This window comes from Solanum tuberosum, unplaced genomic scaffold (genome assembly GCF_000226075.1).
Source record: "Solanum tuberosum cultivar DM 1-3 516 R44 unplaced genomic scaffold, SolTub_3.0 scf00473, whole genome shotgun sequence".
NCBI lineage: Eukaryota > Viridiplantae > Streptophyta > Magnoliopsida > Solanales > Solanaceae > Solanum > Solanum tuberosum.
The window spans coordinates 328,868-344,114 of NW_006239391.1; the positions used below are offsets into that span (position 1 = coordinate 328,868).

The window sequence follows — 15,247 nt, forward strand, 5'->3', positions numbered from 1 at the left end:
GACAGAAGGAATCCATAAAAGGTTAAATAAACCAAAAAGGAATCCACAAATATTAGTAGCACCTGAAATAAAGTTCGCTAAACTATACGTAATGTGACCATTATAATACACGAATGTGAAAATTAAATTATATGTACACAAAACACATCAATTAATGACTAAAAACACATGATTTTAAATTAAATACTTTAGACAGATTTTACAAATTAGCTATGAAGATTGGTAGAATAAAACTTCACACTGTAATTAACCCAATAATGCAGCATAAATTCTGTGCTTATCTCTTTAAAATACATTTGATTCTAGAGTAGACATAAAAAGATTATATTCCTCGTCCAATGCTATATATTCTGAAACCACTTCATCCTGTCCAACGGTTCGTATCCTGCAACAACAACTAATTAATAATTGACTCCATCTATAAGACCAACATTGAATAAAAACAGAAAAACTACTAGTCGGATTTTATTACTTAACAATTAAAGTAGTAAGTAATCCATGGATAGAGGAAAACGAAGATCCGGAGAATTTGATTCAGAAGAAGAAGAAGAAGAGTTTAAGGTTGAGAATCTTAATGAAGAAATTTCCAATTCCAACAAATTATCTGCGTCTAATTGGAAGAATCGGTTGAAGCTGCTGCGGAATTACTCTACTCTTGACAACAGTAGTACTGTTAGTGTTAGAAATAATAGTAGTAGAAGCAGGGGAAGCAGAGATCATTGCTATGGATTTATTATTCACCCTGATAATTGGTCAGTCATGCTTATTTAAGGAAAATCCAATAGCCTTTGTCACATTACTTTCATTATTTCTATTTATATGACAATGATGAAGTTCGGAAAGTCATTTAAATTTTTATAGGTTTTTTGAATTGTTAATTATTTAATAAATTTCCTAACATAGATTTTTTCTTAAACCTTAAGGGTTTGTTTGGTTTGAAGATAAGTTTTGATGTAATTAATTAGTTATGTTGAGACTTGAGATTAGTTAGGATGGTATTATTTATTAGTGAATGAGTTGTTTGTAAATACACTCCATAAGTGTAATATGTGTGAAAATAATGTATAAAAAAGGTTTGAGGGGATATTTTTGTCATTTTAATTATTTTATTTTGAGATAAAGCTCGAAGGTGAAGATAGCTAATTTTAATACTAATTATTAATCTAGATATAAGTTTTTCTAGACTTTATAACCAAACAAGAGAATTAAGGTGCTAAAAAATTATCTTAAGATTAACTCATTTTATTCATTACATAAATGTGTCCTAAGTGTAATATTAAACCCCTTCCTCATTTTTTCTTTCCTTTTCCTTTTTTAATTAAAAAACGTGTTTAATTTTTTAATCCTTGTATTTCATTGGGCATTGGCGCCAAGGAAACAACCAGTAAACCTGACCCACTTTCCGGCAAAGCGTAATAAAATCAGAATTTTGAATGCAGGTGGTACATACTGTGGACGCAGTTCATTCTGATATGGGCGGTGTACTCATCCTTCTTCACTCCCCTGGAGTTTGGCTTCTTCAGAGGACTCCCGGAAAATCTGTTCCTTCTCGATATCGCCGGCCAAATTGCTTTCCTCATCGACATAGTCGTTCTCTTCTTCGTTGCCTATCGAGACTCTCATTCTTACTGCATGATCTACGATCGTAAACTCATCGCCATTCGGTTTGTACACTTTTGACTTGCGAAGTATCTTTATTTTTAATCGCCGATTTTGATTGTACTGAACAGTATGAACCCTTGGATAATTTGCATAGGTACTTGAAATCTCGTTTCCTCGTGGACTTGCTGGGTTGCTTTCCCTGGGATGCTATATACAAGGTACTCCCCCCCCCCCCCTTTTTTTTTTTTCCCTCTTTGGTAAATATTTTCCCCTTATATCACCGTTGCCTTAGCTGATAGAACATTCCAATAAAGGAGGAGAGTTATGGTAGGTTGAAATTTTGTACTAACATTGTGTTGCAATGATGAATCGTACCTGAATGGTGCTGAATAGTGACAGTAGATCCAGGCAGTCTAATTTGGCATGGAGGTTTAGTTGATAGATTGATTGATATGTTATGGCTATGCTATTTAGTACAGATGTGCTCTAGTTATAATAATGTGTTATGACTTCATAACTGCCATAGATATTTTATTGTGGTCTGCACCCAAAAACACCAAGTTGTTCTTGTCATCTCATTTTTTGCTTTGGAGTAAATTGATTGCCTTGTATTGTTCTCTTTGGAGACAGATGAAGTGATCACAAACTAGTTTCTGGTATTGCGCAGAATTATTCTTCCTTTCACTGACTTTGTAATTAAAATTTCCGGTCTAGGAAATTGAAAATTTAATTGCGGCGTCTAGAAAATCCTTTCAGGACTGTTTAAAGTGGTAATCTAGAGTTTGAGGACTGTGTATCTATCAAATGTGAAGAACTCTCCCTTTTGATTATGGACTTGTGTGTTAGTTTTGTGTTCTCAACTTTTTCTTCTTTATTGAAGTGTTATAATCCTCTCGAAGTCTGTAAAAGTCTATGTTTTAGCCTTGTACAATGATTATCAACTGAAATCTTGGTGAATCTGATGACTTTGAAGCTTGAATGCTAATTCTAGTTATGCTAGATTAAGGACAATTGTGCACTCCATTTAGTCTGTTTCCAATGCTGTCAATAGCAACTAAATTGGCTTTTATGGGCTATAAAATGAATCATTAAGCTGTTTCCTGTGAACAGGCTAGTGGCAGAAAGGAGCCAGTTAGGTATATCTTATGGATTAGGCTGAGCCGAGCCCTTAGGGTGACAGAACTCTTTGAGAAGTTGGAGAAAGACATCCGTCTGAACTATCTGTTTACAAGGATTATAAAATTATTTGTTGTCGAACTATACTGCACTCACACAGCTGCCTGCTTCTTTTACTATCTGGCTACTACATTGCCTCCATGGGAAGAGGGTTATACATGGATAGGAAGTTTGAAGATGGGTGACTATAACTATGCACATTTCCGAGATATTGATCTATGGACTCGGTATATCACATCATTGTACTTTGCCGTTGTTACAATGGCAACTGTTGGTAAGCTATTTTTCTTTTTCATGTCAAACTTCAAACTATATCAATTTGTTGATTTTATCAATCCAGTTCCATCTATTCATTTTTATACAAATGTATAAAACAACAATCACATTTTACTCCCTTTTTTACTTGGCAGTATTATAGAAATCTTTTAGATTCATCTCAATCACAAGTGTGTATCATCTCATAACTTCTTTGCTTACTGTTTACCACTCAAAAGGAAAATTTTAGGAAGTTAGCAAAGTTACTGAAGGAGTAAGCTGTTAAATTTCGTGACTCAGTTTATTAGGAATTACAGTTGAGATTAGTCAGGTCTAACTAATTGTAGTAATTTTCATGGTCGGAGAGTATTAGTTACTTCATGCAGAGGTCATATATCTCACAAAGCCATGCTTCAATAATTCTGTGCAGAGTAAATTTTTCATTCAGTTGAAGATATTGAAAAATTCAGATGCAACAGGAAATGATTGTACTGCTATTGCTAAGAACTCAGAGTTATTAACTCTTCCGTAACCTACGCAATTACATATACTAAAAATGCAACACATTAGTGATAGTACAAAGAATTTAGCTTTTGGAATATTCTGCCACTCAACTTATCACCTGGTATCATGCCTTAACATATATAGCTGAACTCTTGGCTCTTCTGTTTTATACAGTTCTAAGACTGGTAAAAGTGCTATTAGTAAAGAGACTCTGAAGTAGCAGGGATTGGATCCTAGGATTTCCTAACATGACATTGTTCTTTCTTACCATATCCTAAATGCTAGAAAGATCTCTAGAAAGGCAAGCCAATTTACTCTTCTGCAATAAAAATAATTCCTATGAGATGTACTGGAAAGATATGATGCAATCCCTCCTCTGGTCTGTGCTGACAACACAAGATAATATTATAAAATAGTCTCAAATAATTATAAGTAGGAAGGTATTGTGAATGAACTGAAAAAATGTCTCCCTTCATTAGACATTTTACATCAAAAGCTAAGGCATACATTTTAGGAAAAAATATCTGGTTCTGGTACTATTGGCTCATAGGTAACAGCTTCTAGTTAATTCTTAGAGCAGTACGAACTTGGAAAGATTACTTTTCTTAAAACCAGGATCCGAGTATAATGCATTTTATTGTTGTCTTATGCTATAGGTTATGGAGAAATTCATGCAGTCAATGTAAGGGAAATGATATTTGTGATGATCTATGTCTCTGTTGACATGATTCTCGGTGCCTACCTGCTCGGTAACATGGCAGCATTAATTGTAAAAGGATCCAAAACTGAAAGGTTTAGGGATAAAATGGCAGATCTTATAAAATATATGAACAGAAACAAGCTGGGGAAGAGCTTAAGCAAAGAGATCAAAGATCATGTCAGATTACAGTATGAGAGCCGTTATAATGAATCTTCTGTTCTACAGGATATTCCAGTTTCAATTCGAGCTAAGGTATTGGAAGAATTTTTTTATCTTTTTAGTCTTTACAATATCTTGCTCATTGGCCACTTTAACCAAAGGAAAAGGAAAGATCAGGGAAAGGAAATGTTAAAAGTAGAAGTATGATTGTTTAGTGTGCTGTTGTCACATTATATGGTTCTTCTTGCAGATTGCGCGAAAGTTATATGAGCCCTACATCAGGGGAGTCCCACTTTTCAGAGGTTGTTCGCATGAATTTATCATACAGATTGTAAGTTCACTTAACAACAGAGAAAAGGAGTTCAAAATATTTTCATTCTGCATTTCTTTACCAAAGTTTCTGGTTCACTTATTCTTGCATCTTTGAGGAACAAATGTCGAGTCAAATCCTTATATTAACAACAACAACATCCCAGTGAAATCCCACTAGGTGGGGTCTGGGGAGGGTAAAGTGTACGCAGACCTTGCCACTACCTCGTGGAGGTAGAGAGGCTGTTTCCGGGAGACCCTCAGCTCCAAATCCTTATATTAAATTCTTCTTATTTCTCATCAAGCAGCTTTCTGTAATGTGAGTCAATCTTGCCTGGTCCAAATGGATATGCTCCTATATCCCAAGAGTTGTTCAATCTACTGAAGCAGTGATCAATTTTTTCAGAACTTTGGTGTTCGTGCCTGCTTACACGCACCTCAATTGTTCCATCAGACTACTAATGCATTTTCTTATATCAGGCTGTTTCCTATTTTATCAGCAAAAGAGTAAACAAAATAAATTCATCCTATATCAAGTCCATATCATAGTGATTATAGAATAGTTATCTCCTTTCAGCTTGAAGCAGACATGTAAATGGCTAGATGAGTTGAATTAAATGCAGCTCCTTTTCACATTCATCATATATCTTTGAGGAAGATGTATCTTTAGAGCTTTATATGATTTCTATTTAAAGCTCTCAAGTTCTTGCTCCAAAATTTGATACTTATCTGCTGTTTTCTTCCTCAAAATATTACAACAGCCAACAGTTTTGTGCTTATTTGGTTAATGATTCGTCCAATTCTTATGATTCATGTTTATGTCAATTAGGGTGTATTATTTGCTAATATTCCCGAAATTGAAGCTGATAAGAAGTAGTTGTGATAATTTGAAGTTTATAGTAGTGAAGAGTCATCCTCACCAAATCTTCTTCTTTTGTAGGCAATCAAAGTACATGAAGAATTTTTCCTTCCAGGGGAAGTGATTTTGGAACAGGGTTGCATGGCAGATCAACTGTATTTTGTCTGTCACGGTAAAGTGGTATGGTTTCCATCTTTTAAATTCCATATTCATTTTGAAAAAGATGCTAAAAGGAATAGTTCTTAAATCTAGGCAGAGAGGTAAAATGGAAGTAGTAGTAGCTATAGCAATTAGCTACAGAAGTTAAGTCCAATACAAACAAAATTGAAAGGAGAATGAAGGAAGAAGGGAAAAAGAGAACAAGGAAATGAAAATGAACAGCAAACAGAAAAAAAGATTCAGCATGTAAAGTTTCTGTTTCCTCCTTCCCTACACTCTAAATATTTTGTCATCTGCATTATCTTGGGAAAGTTGTTCTCCAGGTTAAAGGTAAGGACTTCCAGTTTAGGTTGGGAATTTTGTTTTTGGTTTTTTGTCTTGATACTCATGTCTGGTTGTGATTCTTCATTTTGGCCTTCCAAAATATAGAATATGCACAAGTTGGAAACTTTTTGATGCAAAGAAATCAGAATATTACATGTGGAGTGCTTCTCCAAACAATGTAATTAGTAACTCTTAATTGAGGGGTTTTCCCCAGAAAATACAAAGTTTAGTCTAAATCTAGCTCTCATGCAAACAAATCTGAAATCAAATAGATATCTTTGTGAAATTAGTTGATGCCTGTTGCTGATGTTTAGCTAGGGAAAACAGCATAAGCTATAAACTCCACTTCTCTGTCATTGTCCAACTCTCCCTTCATTTGGTCGTGAGGAATGGATTATCCATGTAAATGTGTGGAAATGATAGTACAGAACTACAGATACAAGTTTATGGCTATTATGTCATCTGAGATAGTGGCTCATAAAACTACTAAGAATAGTTTCATTTTTGCAGATATAAGATAAGTTATATCAGTAATACTAAAAGTCAATATGAACTTGTAGGGAAATATTTTACTTAAAGGTTTTAATGAGTTGTCAAAGCCTAGTTTTTCTCGGAACCGATTTTAATGCTGTATTTTACCTCTCTATAACAGTCTTTTACCTATAATATCAACAACCATCTTATACCAATACACTCAATACACTCTTTGTAAAATTACCCCTTTATAACAACTAAATAAGATTTAAATGTCAAATGTTGTTATAGGTGTATAACAGCAAGTCACTAGAAAAGCCAAAAAAATCTCAAAACAAACAAGGTTGTTACATAGAGATTTGACTGTATATGTATAAACTGTTTATTCATATTTTTATTGTCTACAGGAAGAACTAACAAAATCAGAAGAGAATGAAACTGAAGAATCTCTCCTGGATCTTCAAACTTACAACTCTGTTGGTGAAATTTCAGTTCTTTGCAACATTCCAGTCCCTTATACAGTTCAAGTTTCTGAACTATCTAGACTACTACGAATTGATAAACAATCTCTAGTGGAGATTCTGGGAATATACTTCTCCGATGGGCATGTGATCATCAATAACCTCCTTGAGGTCGTTTTTACTCTCTTATTGTCTTCCAAATTTCTGTTTTTCCTCAAATGCTATGTTAAGCATTAAGCAACTCAACTGGACATAGGTGTTTGGAAAGGTAGCAGTTTTTTTAAAAAATGTCTTAGGTGACATTTGGAAAATTACAGAAAGGGCCATTTTCATCTTATGTGATATTTGGAATTTCTCAGGGAAGAGAGTCAAGCCTTCGGAGTAAGATATTGGAGTCAGACATAACACTAAATATTGCAAAACATGAATCTGAGCTGGCCATGAGGTTGAACTGTGCTGCTCATGATGGAGACTTGTATCGACTGAGTCGTTTAATTGGTGCAGGAGCAGAGCCTAACCGAACTGATTATGATGGAAGATCACCTCTGGTATCTATTTTTAGCTTATATATGTGTTGAGAAGTCTTTTATCTCTCTTGGAGTTTCCTCTCACATTAATTTATTTATAGCTTGTTTCCGTAGCTACTGAATATCTATGTCAAAGTTATTTATAAATAAGCCTTAATAAGCAATATGCACTTATTCATCTTATATCTTTGGCATGCAGCATATGTAGATCAGAGTTTTATGCGGTTAAAGTAGGTTAGAGTTAGGATGGCAGATAAATGCACCATTCTTTACTAGTTCTAAGGTATTATAGGGAGGAAGAGAAAAAAAAAGTGTTATAGGGAGAAATAATACACCTTTATGTGTTCACAACCATGAAACTATTTAGGTAGTCGTGGTTATCCTAGATTGTTTGCCTTCAATGTTAAAGAGAAAGCATAATGAGCAACTATGACAGATTTGGGATAAACCATCACTGCTAGTGGAGAAGCAGAACAAGGACTTCAGTTATTTTTTCTAACATGAATAGTTCCATTCTCACCTGACTATGTTACACATAGAAATAAAGACAACAAGCTTGAGAGTACATTAGGAAGTGCTTATTTAACTCAGTGGTTCAACTTGATGGAATCACAACAGGAAAACAATGTGATACTTAAACATTAGAATCTTGAGTCATATAGTTTTCGATGACCTTTCTGTGACTGGAAGTGACAGTCAGAAAGATTGTCCTTCCTTCGTTTTTCCTTGATAATTACAGTAATTTTTATTTCACTGTTAACTGCACAAAGGTTGTGTCTTCACAACTTACATCATAGCTATTGCATAGAAAAATTAACTAGCTCTGTAGGTAATTAATAAACTCTTAACATCTTTTCTAATTCAAAGAGATCTTCCATCTTACACCAAGATGCTAAAGACAGTTTATTTATAGATAATTCTCGTATCTGGCTCTGGTTTGCCTACAAAGCACCTTTTATTCCTTTATCTCCTAACAGACCACCAAATGCAACCAGGGATGGTTTTCCAAATCTTCTTTTTGCATTTGTCTATAGTCTATACCTCCACTTTTCCATCAGAGAAGTAATTCCTTGACTATTCTAGACACCCATGTGACCCTAAAGATGCAAAAAACATATTCAACTGTAGAATAGTCTCAATGTAAGGTTGAGTTTAGATATTTCTCAACAGTTGCTTATAGAGTTATAGTAAATCCAAACAGAATTTGGTATCTTTGTTGAGACCATTTTCTTTTCTTATCTAAGGTGTTGGATATAGTTCTATTTCATTAGTCAAAAAGGTGCTGATGAAGTCTGACTTGGTATGGTGTTAATACAGCATCTAGCTGCATCCAAGGGACATGGAGATATTACAGTTTTCCTTATCCAAAGAGGAGTGGAGATTAATGCTAGAGGTAGCTTCTTTTTCCTGGTTCATGTTTACCAGGGTCATCTCTTGAATTCTCCAATTTGGTTTTCTTTGATGTTGAATTCTCTCCCAAAAGGAATTCTAAAGAACCTTCTCTGAACAGATAAGTTTGGCTACACTCCATTGCGTGAAGCGGTCAAGAATGGCCATGATCATGTGGCTTCTTTGCTGGTGGAAGCAGGGGCACTACTGGGTATTGATAATGATGGGACTTGCCTTTGTGAGGCAGTTGCAAAAAGAAATTTAGAGTATTTGAGAAGACTTTTGGCCAATGGCATCAATCCTAACTCCAAAAATTATGATTTTCGAACACCACTTCACCTTGCTGCATCAGAAGGGTTGTATCCAATTTCAGTATTACTGTTAGAAGCTGGGGCTAGTGTCTTTGCGGTGGACAGGTACTTTTATGAATTTAATTCACTTGTTGTAATATGAGAATAGAAGCAGATGTATTCTCCTCTCTTAGTATTGCTTGCAATCAAATATAATCAAGTTTAATGAGTATGAGAACTGCCATTATATCTATTGTAAGTTCATCTGTCCTCTTACATGTATAAATATTCATGTAATTGTAGCCTTTTTACTCTGGGGCCATGTTACACACTTTTGATTACTAAATGCTGCATTATAAGCAGATCGTTCTTGAATATGCACTTACATCTGCTTTACTTGAAGAGTCATTTATGTAGTGATCAAATTTTTGTTTTATGCGTGAAATGGTTGTTTGTCTCTCTTTTACAGCGTAAACAAATTTGCCTCTTCAATTGAGGATCTTTACAGGTCGATGGTCTTAACAAGAAGTTTTTGACAAATGCTCTACTCTATTCTTAAAATTTCCACTTAAGAAAAATAAATTCTTTTCTTTATTGTGTCACAACTTTTTTTTTTTTGATAACCGAGAAATCCGTTTGTGACCCGCCCTTTGGACCAATCACAGCCTTCTAAACTCGGTAGATAATGGGCCTGCCCCTCTACCCTTCTCCACTTAAATATTGTGTCACAACTTTTAAAGACATTTTCTTATGATATGATGTCTAAATCCTTGATTTGCTACAAAGTTAGCATAGTATTATCATCTTCTTGAAGACTCAAAATTGTTATTTGCATTCGTATTTGTAGGTGGGGAAAAAGTCCACTTGATGAAGCTCGAGTAGGTGGAAACAAGAATCTTATCAAGTTACTGGAAGACGCAAAGGGTAGTCAATTATCAGAATTTTCTCCAAGCTTTGGTAGAAGTCAAGGTAACATCACAACTGAAATCTTCTCTCTGTATTAATAGACGGATAACCAACTAGAAGGGGGTGCGGGTGTGGGGGTGAATTAGGTCAACATAGACCTTTTGGAAAAACTAAAGGTCCCTATTAAATAATGTCTTTTCAAGAACTTCCACACAATGAGTAATGGGGCTCTGATCAGAAACAAAACATGCTAGATCAAACCGAGTAGTTCTTAACGCATCAAAGAATTCGAATATCAGAGACAAGAATTAAGTGACTCGATTCTGCAGAAACAAATTAAGGGAACTGTAAAGAGAATGCAAGTATTGGAAGTGATTTAGGGAAATTGACATTCCTTGTGAGCACATGTTTACCACCTAGAATCTCCCACTCTATGATTTTGAAGTTTTCCTTAATTATTTAACTTATCAACAATGGATGAGATCAAAATTGCTTTACAACAGCTGTTTTTAACTCTTCAGAGGTTAGCCTTCTTTTTCAACTTATAGACAGATTCCCCTCGCAAACCTTGAGTTTCCAATTCTAATAAAAGTAATTTGTTGTCACAAACAATTCAAGCGAACAGAAGAAAGTTTATGAATCTTCAAACATAAGTTAATGGGAAGTTTTCATAGTTTAAAGCTCAAAAAATGATGATAACTCAAGTTTTGATGAAAAAATTAACTGTGTTCTTCTAATGTTCTCAGCAAAGGCTTGAGAACATAAGTTCTTGGTCATTCATTTTAATTTTAGAAAAAAGGATGATTATTTTGATTTCAAGAATTAAGAAGCCCTTGGGTTTACAAGCAAAGGTATTTAAGGTAACAAATTGGTGTCAATGGATATTTGTTCTGAAACTGATTTTCTACAAGTGACCATCTGAAAAAAGATATAAAATGATTTTGGTTGCATTAGTGAAAAAGATGCTGCCAGATTGAAAGTTGATTAGGAGCGAATATTGCTTTACCTAAATCTTTATACTTATTTTCTGAAATATTTAATGTGATTTTTTTTTTCTTTTGAGCTCCCAAATTTGTATATGCTCTAAAGTTCACCTGAATGTACTGATTTCACATCCAGTTGCTCCCTTAAAATTTTCGTATATTCTCAAATTTTCACAATAGTTCAAAACAAGTCCTTTGTAATATCAATCTTCAGTGGGTTTCATAACTTCCAGTATAAATCTTTATGCCCATGATCATATGTCACCTTCATAGCATTTGACTTCAGGAGCTTGATCCATCATATGCATCTAAGTTGTTAACTTTTATTGTACTTTTGAGTACTTCTATTTTCACACCCTTGTTGCTCTTCATCAGATGTTTTATGTTTGCTCCAAAGATCTAGTTGACTTGAGTTTACCACTTATATCTTGAGTTTTGTGGCTTCAGATTCTTCAATATCTTCATGCTTTAAACTTAACCATGTTATCCCATTTATTAAAGGCGTGTATAGCACTAATAGGTGCATCAATTTGGACCTTCAAGTATTCCCTTTAATCTTTGAGCTCATAGCTGGAAGCAGAATTATCTGTTACTTTAATCTTTTCTGTTAATTGTTATCTATTGTTGCAACATAGGCTGATGACACTTTGGTAATTATGTTCATAGTCCGGAAAGGAGAGGAAAAGTTGTTAATATGAGTTATCGGAATTGGGCTTGCTGGTTCTTCATCTGTTGGTTTCAAAAATAATTTAGACAAAAAGACAAGTCCCAACCAAAATAAAACCATTGTGTGGTATCTTGGAGAAAGTATGACTAAGTAAAGCTATGCAACACAATATTTTTAATGTGCAAATAGTACCAGAGACCATTAAACAATTCAAAAGGTCTCAACTAAGCTCTTGTGCTGTTTGTTATCTCATATATCTTATACCTTTGGGAAATTCTGGATTAATGTCACACATGTGACTTTTAAACAATTCCAGGGGTTAGGTTTCCATTTTGAGAAGTTGGATGAACAAAGTTAATGGGTTTCCATATCAGATCACTCGTGTTATTTCACATTGTTCCTACTTTTGACTTTCATTCAAAAAAAAAAAAGGTAGTTTCTTACTTTCTTTTCAAACAAGAGTTTAAGGATTTCTTATTGCTTTATTGTAGTGAGTGCAAAGATTCATGTAAACCCCAAATTGCTATTTTTGGAGTTCTCCATAATCCACAATCCATTTTTCAGTTACTCTTGTTGTTACATCTTGTAACATGAGTTTTAGATTTTGAATTGCAGTTTGTAATAGTAAGATTTCCACAAAGTACGAAAAATTATCAATCAGTTCTGATTAGCAACTCGCGACAAGCCTCCAAATCATGGGTTGCCCATCTTTGAATAAGCAATAGCCTCTTTCTTGCTAGTTAGGTGCAAAAACAAACAGCATCGGAGGGAAAACATGAATCTACTATTTGAATATCTCTATGTTTATATGGAACTTTAGTTTGTATTATCTATGTGTTCCAAGTCTTTAGTTATTTGTTCTCCTCTCAATAGCAACCTCCCTAATCAATATTATTGGCATGACAGATGAAGGACAGCGAGTTAGATGCAGAGTGTTTGCTTCAGAACCTAACGATCTCAAAGACGAGAGAAGAAGAGGAGTCGTTCTATGGGTACCTCAAAGCCTTGATGAGCTCATTAACACAGCAAAGGAGCAATTAAGAGTTTCATCAGCAAATTGTGTAGTGTCAGAAGATGGAGCCAAAATCCTGGACACAAACATGATCTCTGATTGCCAAAAGCTGTTTTTAGAAAGCGAATGTACATGAAGTTTTTTTAAAAACAGCACTATTCAACACATTGTAATTTCCAGGCGAGCTCTTTAGAGGAAGGAAACAAACTAATATAGTTGTAATATGTAACAGCTGAATAATTTATACAGTATAAAAACCTAATGTTGGAGCTTTCTGGCTACACCAAGACTATGAACTCTTATCACTGTGATTAAAATCAGCATGAAAAGCGGTTGGTGTTGAGGAGAGCACATGGTTATCATCTCATGTATATATTTGTTGATGAATTGTAGTTAAGCTTGAACTTAGGATCTCTATAATGTTATATTTGATTGTGTGATCACCTCAACTAATAATTTTAACACTTATATTCTATAAAATTAGTTTAAGTCCGTAACATATACTAGGTTCACAAAGAAAAGGTAGAAATAGAACCACCTGGCCCTTTTTGTCTAATCTTTGAAAAATAGCATTGTCACGAAGTTTTAACTATGAAATTAGAAGCTTCGTAATAATGACTATAAAAAGCGGCTATTTATGAATTTTACCGAAAAAGTGGCATCTCGGGTCAAACTTGGACAATCCAGGCCCAGTAAAAATCAAACCATTTTCTTTGGGCCTTTGCTGCTCGAGTTAAAACGAAAATAGAACATAGCCATCAATATGAAGAAAAAAGACTCCCTTATCCAATAGTAGCTAGAACATTAGAAAGGATGATGAGCCTCTCCATTGCCACTCCTTCAAGTGTTAACTTTGCTTCCAAGTTAAACCTCTCTAAATCCTCCTTCTATGGCGTTCGGATTGCTCAAGTCTGTCCGGTTCATGCTCGAACCGCGCATTCCATAACGACAACTCGCTCTTCTTCATCAATGGTGGTGAAAATGGCGAAGAGAGATGAGGAATTGAAGGAAATTCGAACCAAAACTACTGAGGAGCTTCAAGAAGAGATTGTTGACCTTAAAGGAGAGCTCTTCATGCTTCGTCTTCAAAGATCAGCTCGTAATGAGTTTAAGTCAAGCGAGTTTCTTCGGATGCGTAAAATGGTACTGTTTACTCTCCCTCTTTTCTGGTTTTACCGTTTGTTTTACTTGTTAGCTCCAGCTACAAAATGATTGGGTGAATTTCTCTGTGATTTTGGTTTTTATTCATTTCGTACAAAATTGGTGTGGTTTTGAGTTGGCAAATGTCACTGTTAAATGATCCTAGTTGTGGAATCTGTAGTCTGTCATCTCCTTAGGCATTTTGATGTTACATTATTAGCACTAGTTAGTGTTTATCTTCATGTTTAAGTGAAAGTCGGAGCAAATTTTGGACAATGGCATAAAACAGTGCCAAAATTATGGGATCACTTTGCACTGAAGAGAGAATCCTTATATGTCTGGAGGAGTTGCATCTACCTGGTAGATTCATGCTTTACTATTTTTAAGTATATGGCATTGTAGTTTTACATTACTAATTTTAAAAAAAAAGTATATGGCATTGTAGTTCCAGAGAGAACACAGTTAATAGCTTGTCCCTTGCAGCGATTATTGAGGCTGTTGAGGGAATTTGCGCACCTATGACGAGGATGAAGAATTTGCAGAAATTTTTCTCCTACGTTTTGCACTAATTTGAGAAACATTGTTGGTCCTTCTTATGATATTTCAATAGCATTTGATTTGTTATGTGGATATCCAAGGTGTGAACATGGTGGTGTATGTTGTCCCAATCATTCCTTAGTCCCAAACTCGACTAGGGACTAAGGAGAACAAGGTTTTGAGTTGCTGATTCCTAGTTTTTTTCCTTCTGCGAGTGTAATAAGTAATACTAGTGCTTCTGCTCATTGCAGAAATGAGCATGTGCGAAGTTTCCTATTCTAAACTATAATGAAGGTGAGCTTCAGTCAATGAACTGAAAGAATGAACTCAATTTCTATGTGAGAGGTCATCAGAATCTTTGAATGTAGTAGATTCAACCAAATTTCAGTATCAACAAGTTGTAGCAGCTTAATAGGTCTGTTTGAAAATGTTTTTCTGATCTTCATGTTAATTGTCTTGTATTTTTTTTCCTAATTTGAAGTTTATTGTGTGACAACTATCCAATCCTTGTGTTTGCAAGGCTATTGTTCTCAGCATAACACTCCTGAGGTCCTAAGATGAATAGCAGTCAGTTCTTGTCATGATGAATAGAGGGATATCATCTCCTTGGTCACAAAAGATTAGCATCAGTACTGATTGAGAATAACTGTTTGTTTTTGTTACTTGTAAAGGGGGCATGTTTTTTGGGTTGAACTCTAGCAGTTATGGTTGGTCTTTCCATCATTTTTCCTTGATTTCATTTAATGTTTTTCTGGTGTGCCTACATTCTTTCCAGTCTCCAATTTTGTCTCTTTTTTTTTTTTTGGGGTGGGGG

The 15,247-nt window shown here is 34.8% G+C and overlaps 2 protein-coding genes across 2 annotated transcripts in view; both read left to right on the forward strand.

Annotated features, from left to right (window-relative positions):
- Window positions 1–384: 384 nt before the first annotated feature.
- On the forward strand, window positions 385–13,035 carry LOC102605039 (potassium channel SKOR-like). The gene is made up of 13 exons (XM_006363935.2): window positions 385–752; window positions 1,440–1,664; window positions 1,757–1,820; window positions 2,713–3,052; window positions 4,194–4,489; window positions 4,647–4,727; window positions 5,646–5,744; window positions 6,929–7,153; window positions 7,342–7,530; window positions 8,827–8,902; window positions 9,020–9,314; window positions 10,036–10,157; window positions 12,651–13,035. The coding sequence occupies exons 1-13, from the start codon at window positions 499–501 to the stop codon at window positions 12,890–12,892; spliced, it is 2,508 nt and encodes an 835-aa protein (XP_006363997.1). The 5' UTR covers window positions 385–498; the 3' UTR covers window positions 12,893–13,035.
- Window positions 13,036–13,510: 475 nt separating this feature from the next.
- Window positions 13,511–15,247, forward strand: part of LOC102599673 (50S ribosomal protein L29, chloroplastic-like) — a 3,564-nt gene continuing 1,827 nt past the window's right edge. Inside the window, exon 1 of the mRNA XM_006363923.2 lies at window positions 13,511–13,899. Coding sequence (XP_006363985.1) covers window positions 13,570–13,899 — 330 coding nt within the window. The 5' untranslated portion in view covers window positions 13,511–13,569. The remainder of the gene's footprint in view (window positions 13,900–15,247) is intronic.